The sequence below is a fragment of the Ipomoea triloba genome, chromosome 9, assembly GCF_003576645.1.
Source record: "Ipomoea triloba cultivar NCNSP0323 chromosome 9, ASM357664v1".
NCBI classification, from domain to species: domain Eukaryota; kingdom Viridiplantae; phylum Streptophyta; class Magnoliopsida; order Solanales; family Convolvulaceae; genus Ipomoea; species Ipomoea triloba.
In genome coordinates, this window is record NC_044924.1 from 6361470 (window position 1) to 6377008 (window position 15539).

General features: G+C 33.0%; 1 protein-coding gene and 1 long non-coding RNA gene across 4 annotated transcripts; one reads left to right on the forward strand and one right to left on the reverse strand.

Moving 5' to 3' along the window:
• The first annotated feature begins 1493 nt into the window (after positions 1–1493).
• LOC116028781 lies at positions 1494–3130 on the forward strand. Its single transcript, XR_004100213.1, has 2 exons — positions 1494–2660; positions 2834–3130. It is a non-coding gene; the product is annotated as an uncharacterized LOC116028781 (long non-coding RNA).
• A 1161-nt stretch (positions 3131–4291) lies between these two features.
• LOC116029990 (importin-11) lies at positions 4292–13977 on the reverse strand. Of its 3 annotated transcripts, none has more exons than XM_031272062.1 (24): positions 13486–13977; positions 13255–13364; positions 12595–12667; positions 12286–12347; positions 11711–11852; positions 11092–11310; positions 10922–10988; positions 10344–10743; positions 9502–9649; positions 9240–9400; positions 8794–8893; positions 8624–8698; positions 8312–8446; positions 7567–7656; positions 6841–7017; positions 6662–6766; positions 6427–6585; positions 6060–6104; positions 5717–5938; positions 5474–5580; positions 5321–5380; positions 5168–5225; positions 4826–5085; positions 4292–4643 (listed from the first exon to the last, which is right to left on the reverse strand). In XM_031272062.1, exons 1-23 carry the CDS (start codon positions 13624–13626, stop codon positions 4924–4926), a joined length of 3018 nt encoding a protein of 1005 aa, XP_031127922.1. In that variant the 5' UTR covers positions 13627–13977; the 3' UTR covers positions 4292–4643; positions 4826–4923. The 3 variants fall into 3 exon arrangements, with proteins under 3 accessions (XP_031127922.1, XP_031127919.1, XP_031127920.1); XM_031272059.1 differs by having other exon boundaries at positions 5168–5228; XM_031272060.1 differs by having other exon boundaries at positions 4292–4700; positions 5168–5228.
• Between the last annotated feature and the right edge of the window lie 1562 nt (positions 13978–15539).

Genomic DNA, 15539 nt, shown 5'->3' on the forward strand with positions numbered 1-15539 from the left:
ATATTAGGACAAATCAATACTGATCCCAAAGTGTTTTCAATACTTTTAGCCCAAGATTCCAGAGATTTGCTGTGAGGACATCCAAAACAATTGAGGAGGTTTCGAAATTAGGTATGCGTGAATCTGCTCCCAGATGGGTTCTGCCTTGAATGTTTTGTGCTAGTTGGACCAACTTGAGCATATAATTAGTGTGGTTTATTTGTTTTATGGTTTAAATTGGTGCTTCCAGCTGAAGAAAAGAAGAAAGAGATTGCAGAGCAAATAAAGGATGCATCCAAAAAAATTTAAGGTTGTTTATTCTGCAAAATATTCATGTAATGAAACATGATTAAGTTGCTCTAACTTTCTTTTTTGTAATTTGATTCCAGAACATATAATTGGGAATGGCCATCCTATTTCAAGTATGAAGTCACAAGAGAGGAGCAGATCAGCTACTGTAGTTTTCCAAATACTAAAGCATGCTGTGTGTAAATGAGGCATAACATTTCTGACTAGTTTTAATTTGAGATTGTAATTTCTTTTATATGATTTTTATTTTTATATCTTCCTTTTCTTTTTAGACTATTTGTAGAGAGAATACGAAAGCAATAGTACAAGCCATAAGGTCAACAAAGTGCCAAAAATAATTCCAAAATCATTGGTTAATTATTTCGTGATAATTGTATCATTTGAGCATTAAATTATGCGCAAGTCATAGGAGGTGAGTTATATAACCTAGTATGTTTAATGAATCACAAATTTTGTGTAAGACTACTTAAGACAGATATTAAATACTCCGTATATCATTGTTAAAGTGAAAATGTAATAATATTATTCACTATACAGTAATATTTATTCTTTAAAAATTATAAATGAAAATGTAATTCTAATTATTGTTAACCTCATTAAAATGTAAAGATACAATTTTCTTTTAATTTAAAAAATCTCTTATTCACCACCTTGCACCTCTTAGAACTACTTGAGCTCACATCCGATTTAGTTACTATCTAATTAAGTCGAGCTGAATTCAAACATATTAATACTCGATCCGATAACTCCTGAGTTAAATAGATAGATGCACGCATATATATAATAAATTTACATAATATATTTATTTATGTTATAATAAAATGGATATGAATGAGATTAGTTTGTTATAATATTTAAATGTAAAATATATTACAATATTATTATTGTTAATAATTATTATATAAAATAATTTTTTTAAAAAGCTTTGGTAAACATATTTGAACTGTGTTCAAGTTCTAACTATTTTTAATCAAAATTTGAACTTTAACTGTTCGAGCTCGGCCTGATTCGTTTATGATATGACACCTTCCAATTTTCATCCACCAAAAAATATATGGGGCAAAGATTATTTGAGAGATAGTTTAGGGGTCAAGTAGAATTTACTCCAAATTGAATGGAAAATCTCGAATTAAAACAAAATTGCAAAACCCTAGACTCTATATAAGCACACACCCGCTACCCGCCGTCCTCAGACTGGAAGGGCTTAAACCCTAGCTTCCAAATCCGCTGAAATACAACCCTAACACACTCCTTCATCTCTCAATCTTAGTAGTTCGTAGTCTATATAAGTATTTCTCTGATATGTTTGGTTTGGTTAAAAGTTCTATTTTGCATAAATGGTTTTATTTGTCCGGTGAAATTGCAGTTTGCGTTTCCATTGATCAAATTGTTTTATGGTTAAATTGGAGAGCAAGTAAGAATTGGGCAACTTTGCCGAGGTGATATACTTTATGTTGATCGCCTCTTTTCCCTGTTGCCTATATTGTGAAAGGTCAAGCTTGGAGCTATGTTGAATGGTATTAGCATTTTTATTTTTGATACCAGACACCTCTAGCATGACTAGATTTCTTCATCTTGCTTAATTAATCTTTAACAAATCATTCTAAATCATGTTTGCATTTTTAGTGATGAGGTCCTTTCTTTCTTGTACTTTTTGATCTGAAGAAGTTTGGTTGGGAACATGATTCCCTATATGACGAGGATGTTAATGGCTATGGATTTATATCCAATGATGCTTTCATTTGTCATAGTTACACTGATAGGGCATCATGTTTCATTGTTCCATTAGGTCCTTTTTTTGTTTTTTCATTTATTGAGCATAATTTACTCCTTTTGAATATACTTTTTCTGTATTTCAAGGGTGTATAGCCATTTGATGAATCGACATCATTTGGCCATTTGGGTAAACTTGATGTTATATGTATCAGCATTACATATGAGCAAATGCTTGATCCCTCTAAATGACAGAACATTTTGTCAGAGGCTATGGAATTTACATTCCAAGTGAAGCTTTTGTCATAGTTGCTCTGATAGAGCAAGTTTGCTTGATTTGCTTTAGAACATTTGTTACTCTCTTGCTCAATCTCTGAACTTGCCTTTTATCAATTTTTCCATGTGCACACGTTTTAAAAGTTTTTGCAGTGTAGCATTCTGTTTGCTAATACAACCATACAAGAGCATGTATGCAGCCTTTGTGGTATTGGTTTAGTGGATTAGAAGTCTCACTCGATGGGGTAGGAGATTGATACTTTCCAATATTGGGGTTTGGGATGGGCAGTTTGTGCTGTTGAGCGTGGAAGTTAAATTGGCTGGATATACCAATTTCATGGGGTCCAAAATATAGTCCTACAAAGACAGTCCTACAAAGACAGGTTATTAGCCATACACTGAATACTGTTTTATGGCATTTATTTTGTGAGTACCATATCTTGTTGTTTTCCTTAAATATACCTGTGGGGCAAATATCTCTTCATATAACATACTTCACCTAGCTTAGAGCAACAGTGTTAGAAGCAAGTAACATTAAATCCAGAATTATGAGCAGGTATTGAAGTGCACAAAGTGAGAACTATGGGGATAGAAATCAATTGGAATTGTATTTTGGTTTTTTCATTATTCATTAAGTGAGCTTTGGTTTGAGAGGAAAAGTTAGCACAATAGGATACAGGTGACGAAAGCATGCTTACGCTCCCGTGACTACAGCTACAGCTCAATAAAGAAGAGTTAATTTTATTTTTGATTTTAGATTTATAGATACAGTTTAGTCCTTTTTTATTAGAACATTTATTTTTTGTTTGTATACCATTATTGGTTCTTTATCAATAAAATATTTTAAATATCAGAGTATTTTGATCTTTAATTATGAATTTTTTTAACAAATAAACATAAAAATATATTAATTTACCGCACTTTTTATAGAAAATTATTTAAATATTTTTGTATTTTATGACATTTTAATAATTTTATTAGAAGATTAAAAATGGTTATGTCATAATAATAATAAGACATAAAAAAAAAGATTAAAAGTGAGAATTCATTTATAAATCTATGATAAAAAATAAACATACATATATACATATTTTTGTGAGAACAGCAATGCACAAATAATTGACTAATATAAATTTCTTCACCTACACATCTTGAAGGAATGAATTTCATTCTAGTGCCCTTAATTATAAGAATACTTCATATCTCTTAAAAATGTATAATTGAACATGACAACTTGTAGTTAAAACCGTTTTACTTGTAAGTTGCTATTATAAAATATGTTAATATGTTAATATGATTTCAATGTGGAATCGTGTTTGTATACTTACATTTAATATAAGTTGTAGTATATTTAAATAAAAAATATTTGTTAAAAGTTAAAATAATCTACGTAAAATATTTATATGTATAGAAGTAGCACTAACTTCATATATATCTCATTTTACCAATCATGATTAGTCAAATCAATTTATTTAATTTTTGTGTTTACCTATCATGTTTAGTCAAATCAATTTATAATTTGTGTTTAATATATAGTTTCTAAACATATAAATTTTTTATATTAATACTAAATTTTATATTATAAAGAATTGAATTAGAAACAATTTTAATCAAATCTCATTAATCAAACCAGGTAATAAAATTAACAAATAAAAAGGGAAGCTTATTTAACCCTTGCACCATATATATATATATATATATATATATAGGTCAATTAGATAAATTATCGATTGTCAAATTTAACTCTTCACAAACATTGAAAAGTCGGGTAAACAAAATTTACTAGCGAAATAATCTAATCAATCTAAACATATTAAAAATATAAGCTAGAGTTAACTAAAAATAAAATATACCAAAATTAACCATACAGCAACATGACTAAATAGATCTCTTCTTCTTTTTCTTTTTTTCCAACATGTTGCAAAATTGTACCTCCTCAGAGTACAACAGAATCTATTCTTTCTCGCATCACATTTAGAATGCAGTAATTCACTAATTTGGTTAGATGGCAGCATGGTGTAAGTATTACTACATTTCAATGTCAAATGCTCATTGAAACAAACCATAAAATATACTTTTCACTCATCAGTTCGCAATGGATAATCTCAATGTATGATCCTCCTTGTGCCTCAAAAAACCACGACACCGAAGGATCATTATTTACAGTATATGACAATCCCCACATTTTTACTGCATGTGGAGGCAGTGGGGAGAAATGGTATGAAACACGAAAAAATTACAATCAAGCTACTCTCATGAATTGACACCAGAAAAACCCAACACATTCTGTAATTGTAAGCTGCAACTGTATCTCACTCCAGAGAATGCAATAAAAATATGGGGTCGACGAAAACTTCAAAACTCACCTGGACACCAAGGGAATTGTAACAGGTAAAATGATTTCAGTATTCGAGTATGCACAACTGCACAAAATAGTTGGTATATGTAAACTTGTTTATATCACAAGAAGCGGTCATATAGACATGCATGAAAAGAATGTCTCAGAACAAAAGGTGACACTCGAGACGTGAAGTGTTGGACAACTCACCTCCACCATCCATTCATCCTTCACCCTCCATGGGATCATGAGAAAGCTAGCGAACCTTACACAAGAATTCCAACCAACAAATTCACAAAAATCTTGGCCTATGGCATTTTCAATGCTTGTTTTACTTGGGCAAAGACCGATGGGTGCATTTTACCAATGGCTGCATTAAAAGACTCTCCAAAAAGAGCTGAACATGTCTGAAGATTTTCTCTCACCGAGTTCTCTAGAGAAATCTGATTGATCGGATCTGAGAATTTAATCTACGAGAACACATGTTTTAGCAATTAATTTTGATAAAATTGACATTCAGTTTTGAGTATAGTAGTAGCATACACCAGTTACCTGTCTCCTCCTCAATTCTTTGCTTGGAAAATTTGGCCTGCTAGAACTAATGTTGTCGCTGCTGTCATTTCACAAAGTAGTTTGAAATATATAGGAGAGCAAGAATTATTTGTGACAAGTTCAATAGCAAATTAAGAGCTTATTAGATCTTACCTGGACTCTTCTTCAGTTAGGTCCTCCTCGCCTCCCCCCAGTATTACACTCGTACAGACACTAGAATTTAATCAAATGCATTAGTTTTGAATTATTTATATATAAAACCAGAAAATACGCAGTAATGAATCAAAATAAAAGCTATGTAAATACCTTAGAATCTGTTCGAGTTTATCTAGTACTTGAGGCAGCCTTAATGTCAAAATTATCGAAAGGGCTAAACTAATTGTCTTCTTCTGATGTGAAGTCACATTGTCAGCCTGTGACAGTTTCAGAAAGTAACGAGAAATAAAACATTTTAGAGCTTTGGATATAGGCAGTAGTCTCAAATGCAAAATTCAACTGCATCCACTGCTCCTGCTTTTATTTAAATTTTAAACTTGTGCTCTTTCTGACCTTGTCAAGCCATATGTCAACCAGGCAAAGAAGAATATTTTCTTCTGAAGGGAAACCAGCTTTCTGAAGACTTGCTGAGAGTGAGGGTTCAGACGTTAATTGCCCAAGATAATTTGTATTCATGACCAAAATCCTTGCCAGTAGAGCTGCTGCAGATGCTTTTACAGCCGTCTTGGAAGGATCATGATCATCTCCTCCAGTCAAGCATATGACAATTAATTTCTAGCAATATTGAGTAAAAGGATAAATTAACAACACTATTCCAGAAAAGAAAATTCATAATAGCACTTATAGATGCTCACAGAAAGAAAAGAAGACAGACAATGCGAAGAAAAATAATTACCTGCAGACTGATGCTGATTAGTTGAGGCACTTCCACCGGAAAACACTGTAATATTGGAAAAGAATTACATCTGTTTATCATTCTAATTGAATTATCTGTCTTATTGGAATTTCAAAATTGAGAACAATTTCCACAAGTTGAGAGCTTATTCTGGGTAATAAAAACTTAAGGTCCATGGGCAGAAAATGATATTTCACTTCAACTGTAAGGCTTTTTTTTTTATTAACCTTCAATTGTTAAATACACAGCATATAAAACTGATATTGCCAATACACTTATATGGCAGGGCATGAAACATATAACTACTTTGCATATCTTAATTACAAGAGTTAATAAAGAATTCAAATATCAAGGAATGATTAACTACCTGAACCAGAATATCAACCACGGGAAGTATTGAAAGTAGCCCACGGTCATTGACATTTCCAACCACCAGATCAAGAAATTTAGTGACACTAGAAGTGTGCATACTAAGAAATTCCCTTCCACCCAAAATTATGTAGTCCTCAATAATATTTGCAGCAACCTAGAAGTCATGAAACATCAGTATTGTATAGGAATCCACATTAAATAAACAAAGTTGCTAAGTTTGCCTTTCAAACCTTCAAGTGATCAAAACTTCTTTCCAGAATTTCCACTAAACAAGGAAAACATCCAAGTAGTTCTGATACCATTGATGGAGCATTAATAAGTGTGGCTTCCCATAACTGCGTTAGTGTAGCCAGAATCAGTTGCATACTATTCCAGTCTGTGATTGAACAATAGTAGCTAGGGAACAAACCTGCATGCCATCTTCAAGTAGCTCATCAGGGCTATCTACATTAATCACACTTCGTAAAATTGGCAACAAAATATTGTAACAGATGGGTGACTGATAACCAAGAGCTACCACAAAATTTTTCAGTGCAGTAAGAAGCTGAATCTGCAAAAGGCTTTCACCAGAAGATTCCTCCCAGGCCTAATTAAGTACAGAAATCATTAAAAGCAGCATAGCTAAATCTCACAAGTTAATTAGAAAAGAATCACAGAACAAATGACACTCTCTGGTGGCATCAATTTTTTATCCTTACAAATATATGCTGAATAAATAAATGCATCCGCATTTTCCAAATAAATAACCATATCTGGACGGAGAATGAGGTTTGCATAGAATGAGGCTCTTCAAGTACATTTACACAGATTTCTAACTGTCACCAATTATCCATTATATTTTATTTTATTGTATTTGTATCCCACTAATGATAGCATCAGCAGTTGGGTAAATGTACAGAACTAAGATTTCAATGAAACTTCATCAGATAAGCAGATAGGATATAGTCATAAGTCTTGAAAACTACAGCTTTAAACATTATATACTCAATGTGCAATCCTGATCTGTAAATAGTAGTCTGATGATATTTACCAGAAAATAAACAAATAGATAAGTTGTCACCATATACAGAGTTTGCAGTCAACTTTAAATGAATAACATCAGATTAGAGAACTATAAAGAAAACTTAAAACACACCTTCTGGAAAAACACCACCAACTTGTTTGCAAATGGAATAACTTCAGTAATGTGAGCTACAAGAGCAGAGATTGTATTCAAAACCTGAACCTGAAAATTTCAAGGAAAAAGAAAATATTGGTGATAGTTATTTGTGATTCGAATTCGTATATCTCGAGATAAATCGAATCCGAATCAGAGTATGTTCGATCGACTAGTATTCAATATATATATATATATATATAAATATAAAATTACATATTATCTTAATTTATTGGAGAACTTACAAAAAAAATCAAGTTAGGTATTTTGAATTTGAATATTCGAATCGAATAGAATATATTCGAATAATTAGTCAAATCAAATACGAATAAAATTTGAGATTCAAATATTTAACGAATACGAATAGTCCTCATTATAGTCGAATTCAAATCGAATAGTAGGATATTTAACTTGATTCGATTTGTTTACACCCCTAGTGATAGTATTATTCTCCAAAGCAACAAGTGCAGAAGAAAAGTAGACTCAAGATAGAGATAAAAGCATAGAGTTGATTTAAGACTAAGCATGATCCACACAATATGCAAATGAATCAGAGAAATATAGAACATAATGAAAGGGCAAAATGTACCAAGGTCAATGCTGCTATTCAAGAGTCGGGGAAAAACCATCTACTGGTACCAGAATATCATAAATCATGGGCAAAAGACTGGAAAGTACTTCATATAGTGTCATTAAAGAGTCAAAGGAACATTTACTGGCATACCTTGGAGTCAAATTCTTGTACTTCATCTATCAATTTGAAGCATAAATCCCAACAAATGGGAAGAAGATCTGAAAATTCTGGCTCGTTAAAGTTTGCATCTTCAATATGAAAATACAAGGAACGACACGCTGCCAGCTAAAAGCATAAATACAGAGGATGAATCAGAGCAAACTTGTATTAAAGAAAATGTTTATAAAAATGTAGCTTCTTGAATCTTGAAGAGAGAATAAAGAATATACCAACAAAATAAATACTCCGTAAATAAACAAACCAAAAGCTAAGAATCACTGCTAAATAGAAAAAGCAGCATACCCTGACACATAAATCTCCATCCTGAAGCAATTTAATCAGAGAACAGTACACAGCTCGCCTAGTATCATCTTTAATCTGTGAACAAAGCATATGCATTAAAATAAATGTATCAGAAGACTTTGATTGAAGAAAAGAAAGCCATTCTTATCTACCATAGAAGTAAATATTACCTCTGAAACCCATTGTCCAAGGATCAATGCAACTTTTCTGTGTATGATCCGCATATTTGGGTGGTCATTTGTGAGCTCGATAGATAATGCACCATTGAACCTGCATAAAAGTTTTCTAGTATATAATTGTATCCATTGTGCATTATATCAGTTAGAGGTTTTTTGTTTCTTTTTTTAAAATATAAATTTTACAACCTGTTCAAAGTTACACAAGCCTTTTCTCCAGAGCATTGTACTAACAATAAGAACAGAATAAAAAGTATATAAATGGAAAATGTGGTCCACAAGTTTTACAGGCCAAATATACTAGTATAAAGTATAGCCTCAGATATGGGCCTATTTGAAAACCAAAGAACCAGAACACAATTACTAATTGTGAAAGCTAAAACAGCACAGATCATTAGAATGCAAAACTCCAAATATCAACTGCGAGAAAATGCACATACCAGTCTTTAAAGCTCAGAAGATTTGAAAGCTCATAATAAACATATGCAGCAGCACCATAAGCAGCATCCTTAAGTAGTAATGCTGGTGCTATTTCATTGACTGAAAAGGGACAGCCATTCATAGCTTCTTGCAGTATAGAGAGCACAACAGGTCCTAGCAGCTAAAAATATCAACTATATGTTAATCATTTCCTCAACAAATAGAGAACTTCCCCATAGGGGACTCCACGAAGTTAAACACAAAGGATCAAGTAGAATGTACCTGACTATGATTTTCAAACAAAACAATATATAGCGCTTCAGCACATGGCCTTAGTTTTTCTGACCATAGAACTGAATCCTGTTCATGATGAAATAACTCAGGATTCTGGTACCACTCTGACAAATCACTTGCTGTCAGAACAAAGTACCTGTTTGAGGAAAAAATTGAACACAATCAACAGATTAGATAAAAGCAATGAAATTAAGAAACAAGCATGCCGAATTTAATTAACAAAATGGAGCCATCCCCCTACATGAAAAATTTGTTATTTCTTGATCATTTTTCCCTTTTATGCTTAGGAGAAATTTGGATGCTGGACCTAGAATTTTCTTGACTTTTTATCCAGGTGTACACAGTATATCACAAGAAATATAATTAGAAATTTTGAATTAAATTGAGGGCAATAAAAATGGCTCAATTACTTGTTAGGGACATTATATACCTAGGTATAGAGTATGATGGTTTCACAGAAAATTCTAGTCTGGAAGTTGGATCAACATAGCAAGATTAAATGCTGAATAAGAGTGATGTGAGCAAAATATTTGTTTATTAATCAGAACTCAGATGGCTTGACATGTGTTTAAGCCAATCCTTTTTCAACACAAAGCATCAATCATAGTCAACTATAAATGCTTACCCAGATTAAGTCAGTTCTCATATTTCAACACATTTGAGGGGATGAGGGAGATGAGATTCAAACCCAAGGCTAATGCATAGAATTGAATTTAGCCTACCACCAGGCTAAACCTGGAACCCTAGTTATATACTTGATTAAAGGGGGAAAAAATGAAAGAAGTTGATATAGGTAGAAAACTTGATTATAGAGTTTTATCCTCACTCACCTCCTGATAAGGACATTACATAGCAGTATTACCCTGTCATGATAAAAAAGAGAAGCAAGGAGCCTGGAAACTGAACTAGAAATGTTTTTCTTCATTTGCTCAAATGTGCTCCCATTTTCATCCACCACACGTCCAGTCAAGGTTGCCTTGTACTCTTTACATTCCAAAACGGTTTTCAACATTATCATACATTGAATCAAGAATTGTTCAAAGGACATTATATGTGGGTCTGGATCTACAATTGTTTTAACACAGGAATCAATAATGGGTTGCAGAACGCATTTATCCCCGAATGAATAAGGGTGCCGCTGCTGAACTGCAACTAAAATTTTCATTAACTTTGTACATGCCTGCTTTACAAAGTTCAAGAATTTTGGATGTTGCTCTTGGAAAGAGGAATCTGCAGATTAAGTTTTTTTTCCCAGAACACAATTTCAAGTTAGCAATAAAAGTTACAGAAATCAACTTCAAAGATGCATGAGATAAATAACATGTTGCAGAAGATACAAATATTTATAGCACAACGATGTGAAAACTGAAATGTTATTTTTGACAATAAATCAGATGTAAATTCTTACAAAATGGAAGAAATGACTGAATGGCATTCAAAAGCACTGGAGAGACCTCTTTGACATGCCGGACCTCCTTGAAAAGAGGAAAATACAGAAAGTTAATTTACTAACATGATTTAACAAGCAATACCATAAAGCAGGAAAAACCACAAAGGTCGAATGACAAAGCTCAGTACCTGCAAGGTCTTTGCATCGCTTGGAAAGCCAGAAATTACCAACTGACGAACTATCTTGGAACACAAAAACCATCTCTCACAAGTTAGGTAAAGATCATCATGACATAATTCAGAGGTATTTGTGCCAAAGTTTTGGGCAAGGGCTGAGAAACCATGAAGTATAGTCTGAACATCAGTCTGCCAAAGATGCCAGCAGTATTCAAAGAATTGTGTTGATATCTGCCCAGTGAAATCAGAAGATTGTCAATAGAATGGTCATAGAAAGAGGTTCAATCTCTGTTTGGTTCAAAGCACAAGACAACCAAAATTCATTATAGAAAAGAAAAACATGACAGGGATCTTAACTATTCTGCTCAAGTTTTATTCAATATAAACATGATAAAATAAATGAGCTCAATTACTGACAGCAAAATGGTGGAAAAAATCAGAAAATCACCAGAGCCTAAAAATTTGAGACAATGAGAGTATGTATAGTGTATACTACAAAGTTCATCACAAACACTCACTGATTCTTGTTTTGTAAAGATGACACTTTGACAGTATGCATGAAAACACAGAACACAGACACAGTACACATGAAAATACAAAATAAAGATAAAAGTCACATAACAACCCCTACCTCAGCAAAGTTCCTTTGGTCTGAAGCAAGACGCTTTGTAGACAACTCCTTCAGAGTGCGGAAAATAATCATGAAAATTCTGTGGGAAGTTAAAATATCAGCCGATTGAAGTTGTTGTGCTAAACTGGAAAAGAGATCTGGCCTGTACAGGAATTTTAATATTGGCATCAGGCACACAGGAAAAATAATTCAAAATACTGAAAGGTCAAGATATCTAAAATACACTTATAACTGTAATATGCAAAGGTTAAATATCCAGTATGCATAGAACATAAAGACAAATTAACTCTTTAGTTAAGGAATCTCAAGGTGATAATCTCTCAATGATGACTTGTGAGACTCAAGAAGCCCAAAATCTCATTGGACAGGCCATAAAAGTTAAACTAACCCTCCATCAAAATCAACAATAACATTTTTTAAATGCAAGTGTTACCATTAAGTTGAAATCACTGAATCCCTTCCCCAGAAGACCATGTTGTTTAACATGAAAAATCTTTCTATTCTTAAACACTATATTGAAAATTGTTCTTCACAAGACCCAATTATAAACTAAAACTTCTAGGTAGAATGCATACCATTCTCTGGGATAGTCGATGCGGGCAATTTTTGAAATGATCACCGATAAAGTAAGGGCAACCTGTATTAAATCAAATGCATGCCATTTGAGATTAGAAATAAGCTTCTCTAAGTAGAAAGAGTATATGGACCCGTAGAACATAAGTGAATGAAAAAGCATTTGCCAGAAAAGACGAGAGGAGCAATGGATCACCTTAGAAATCAAAGCAAACTGAAACTAAGATTGACAGTGTTCCAATAATGTGTTTATGACGCTCAAAATAAGTTACTAACAAATTCAGTATAAATTTATATCAAACCAGCACCACCTGGTAATTCTCTTCTCTCAAGTGTGCCAAAAGTTTTTGTCTTAAATATAACTTCTCTTCACTGCTAATTCCCCTGCAAAGATTTTCCAGATACAGTTCTAGCTTAGTAAAAAGAACCTCAATGTTAATCAATATCATTTGTGATGAAAGCATGAAACAGAGAGGAATTAAAAATTCATAACATTTTGCACTTTAAGGAAAAGTAAAATGATAATAAGAAGTAAACATGATGTGAAGGAGAATTTTTAAAAAACAAACAAACAATTTTACATTTTTGCATTGTAAAACAATGTATAGTATGTATACTCCATAATGTATATTGCATCCAAGGAAAAATACAACTTCTGAAAGCTTTGTGTGAACCATATCACTTTGAAGAGCAGCAATCAACTTTGGAGTAGTAAAAAGTTGTTAAGACTTCTGACAAAATACATCAACAAATTTAATTTTCAGTCACAGAAGTGAGAACTCCTACCTCCTATCTCTTTTCTCTTGGTATGCAAAAAATGTATGTATAACATTTTGATATTTATAGCTGAATTTAGCTATACATTTTCACAAAAGGAAGCAGCTGGCAATTGTGCACAAAATGAACTGAAACAATAAACATTGGCAGAAATGGCTACGAGATGTGCAAACAAACAGACAAGCAACACTTACATTGAGTCGCGCTTGTTCCTCCAATATCTGTTAATGCTGTTCTTAAAGTACACAGATGCCATTAATCGAACATCCCCTTGAGCTGTTAAATCCTTGGCCGCGATGACTTCCTAAACCAACAAACAGTTCCATTGCATATGCCTCAGTTCTCACTTACAGATTATAGTTGTCTAGCGTACACACACGCGCATAAACCCAAAATACGAAGAAGATAGAGTTTGAAAACCATACCATGAGGCAGGAGCAAAAACCGGGGCGGCTCTCAGACTGAGCGAGAGCGGCCTCAGCTGGCTTGCGCACGCTCTGGTCGGCGCTCAGTGAGTTGGTTAGCAGCGAGTACATCGCCGGCAAGTCGGCGGCCGATAGCGCCATAGCCGCTCTCCAATACGCAACCAATCTGTCAATCGAGGGGAAACACAATCCGTCTATTCGGTGCCAGGATCGGATAGTGACGCTGAGTCGAATCGGCGAGTGGAGAAAATGGAAGTGGTGCGAGGGGTTTTACGGAGGTTGCAGGCGAAAATGGCGGTGGTTGGGTGGTGAGGGGGGTGAGAGAGATAGAGAGAGAAGGTGATGAGTGATGGTACGGTGGCTTGGTTTATTTGTTGGCTCCGGCGAAGTAAGGCAAAAGGGCGTATTGTGTTATACAATGTAGAGAACCCCTCAGGCTCAGGTGAGAGGGGCTGAGAGTCTGAACAGAAATGATGGGTTGTGGGCTGTGGCTTCTACGTGCGCCGTTTATGTTTTTATGACTCTTCAACTTAGTCAACAACTGGCACCCTTTTCTTTTTTCCTCTTTTTTTTTTTTTTCCTTTATATTTGGTTGTAATGGTGGATCATGGATGGGGACTTTGGCAAATTTCTTTTGTAATATTATGGAGTGTTTGGTAATATGTAATTTTAATTTTATTTCTACGAAATTCTATGGAATTGTAATTCCATGGTTTGGTTGGAGCAAATTGAAATTACAATTCCCTCCAACTATGAAATTGCAATTCTTAGGGTTCTTTTAGGAATTGCAATTTCATACTTTGTGAAATTATAATTCAGTGATAAATTAATATTTTATTGTTCTTATGATTACTAATTTACTATAATATTATTATACAAAGATATTTTAGTTTTTATTTATTTTTTTCATTTCAATTTCCAATGATTATATTTCTTCCTACCAAACAATGTAATTTAAATCTTATTTTATTATTTTCTTACGGAATTATAATTCATTTCCCTCTTAATTACATCCTTCCACCCAAATGTCCTATTAGTGTCGTGAACAATTTTTGTTGGTGTTACCAACTATTTATTACTTTTTTACTTGCAATACAAAACCTCAAAATTTAAATTGTGAGCCTTTAAATATTAAAAGGTTTTAGGTTTATACGAATATAAGAATTGTAACAGAAGTGATAATTTATTTATTTATTATTTCTTAGAATATTGAAATTAAATTTCTATCAATTTTTATTAATGAAAATAGTGATCTTTGATTCCATCCATTTTTCTCTCTCTCTTTTTTCTTTTTCACCTTTTATTCTTTTATTTCTTCCTTATATGATTCATCAAATACAATGAATGAGTATTTGAGTTAAACAGAACGAATTTACTTTTTGATGTATCGGATGAGTGGTGCAAGGTACGAGTAAAATAGGTACAAAGGTAATAGTCTTTCTTATGATGTTAATATGTTATTGGTGATGAGTCCAATAAGTTTAAAAGATTAGTGAATAAATTAAGAAAACATACTCTATGGTGACAATGTCATGTGCATCCCTCTTTCTCTACTTTCAATTTCACTTCCATTTTGAGAAAACTTCTTTCAATAAAATTTGTGTTGTTAATATCAGAACACAATAAACTCCAAAGGAAAAAAAAATCATTTGTACCCCAAGTTTATAAAAATCCTAAGAGCATCTCCAATAGTAGTTGATTTTTTTTAATGGTTGTTTCAATGCCAAATACGATATAGAATGAAGATGTAAGAAGAAAATTGAGGGAACAAAAAAAGGTAAAGTCATATTTATGCACACAACAAGTATGGTAGTGAACCAAACGCGCAAGTTGCGTGACAACTTTTCCTCTCTTTTTTTTTTCCCCATTCAATGGGTCCCACAAAAATTTGGTATTTACATGATAAAAAAAAAAAAAACTAAGAACCTCCCCCCTCACCCCAACTGTCCAAAAACCCTCGCCCAATTTTGTAATCTTTAAAAAAAAAAAAAAACACATACACACACACACACCCAAGCAACTCATCTTGTTTGTTGTTTTTTTTTTTTTTGGGT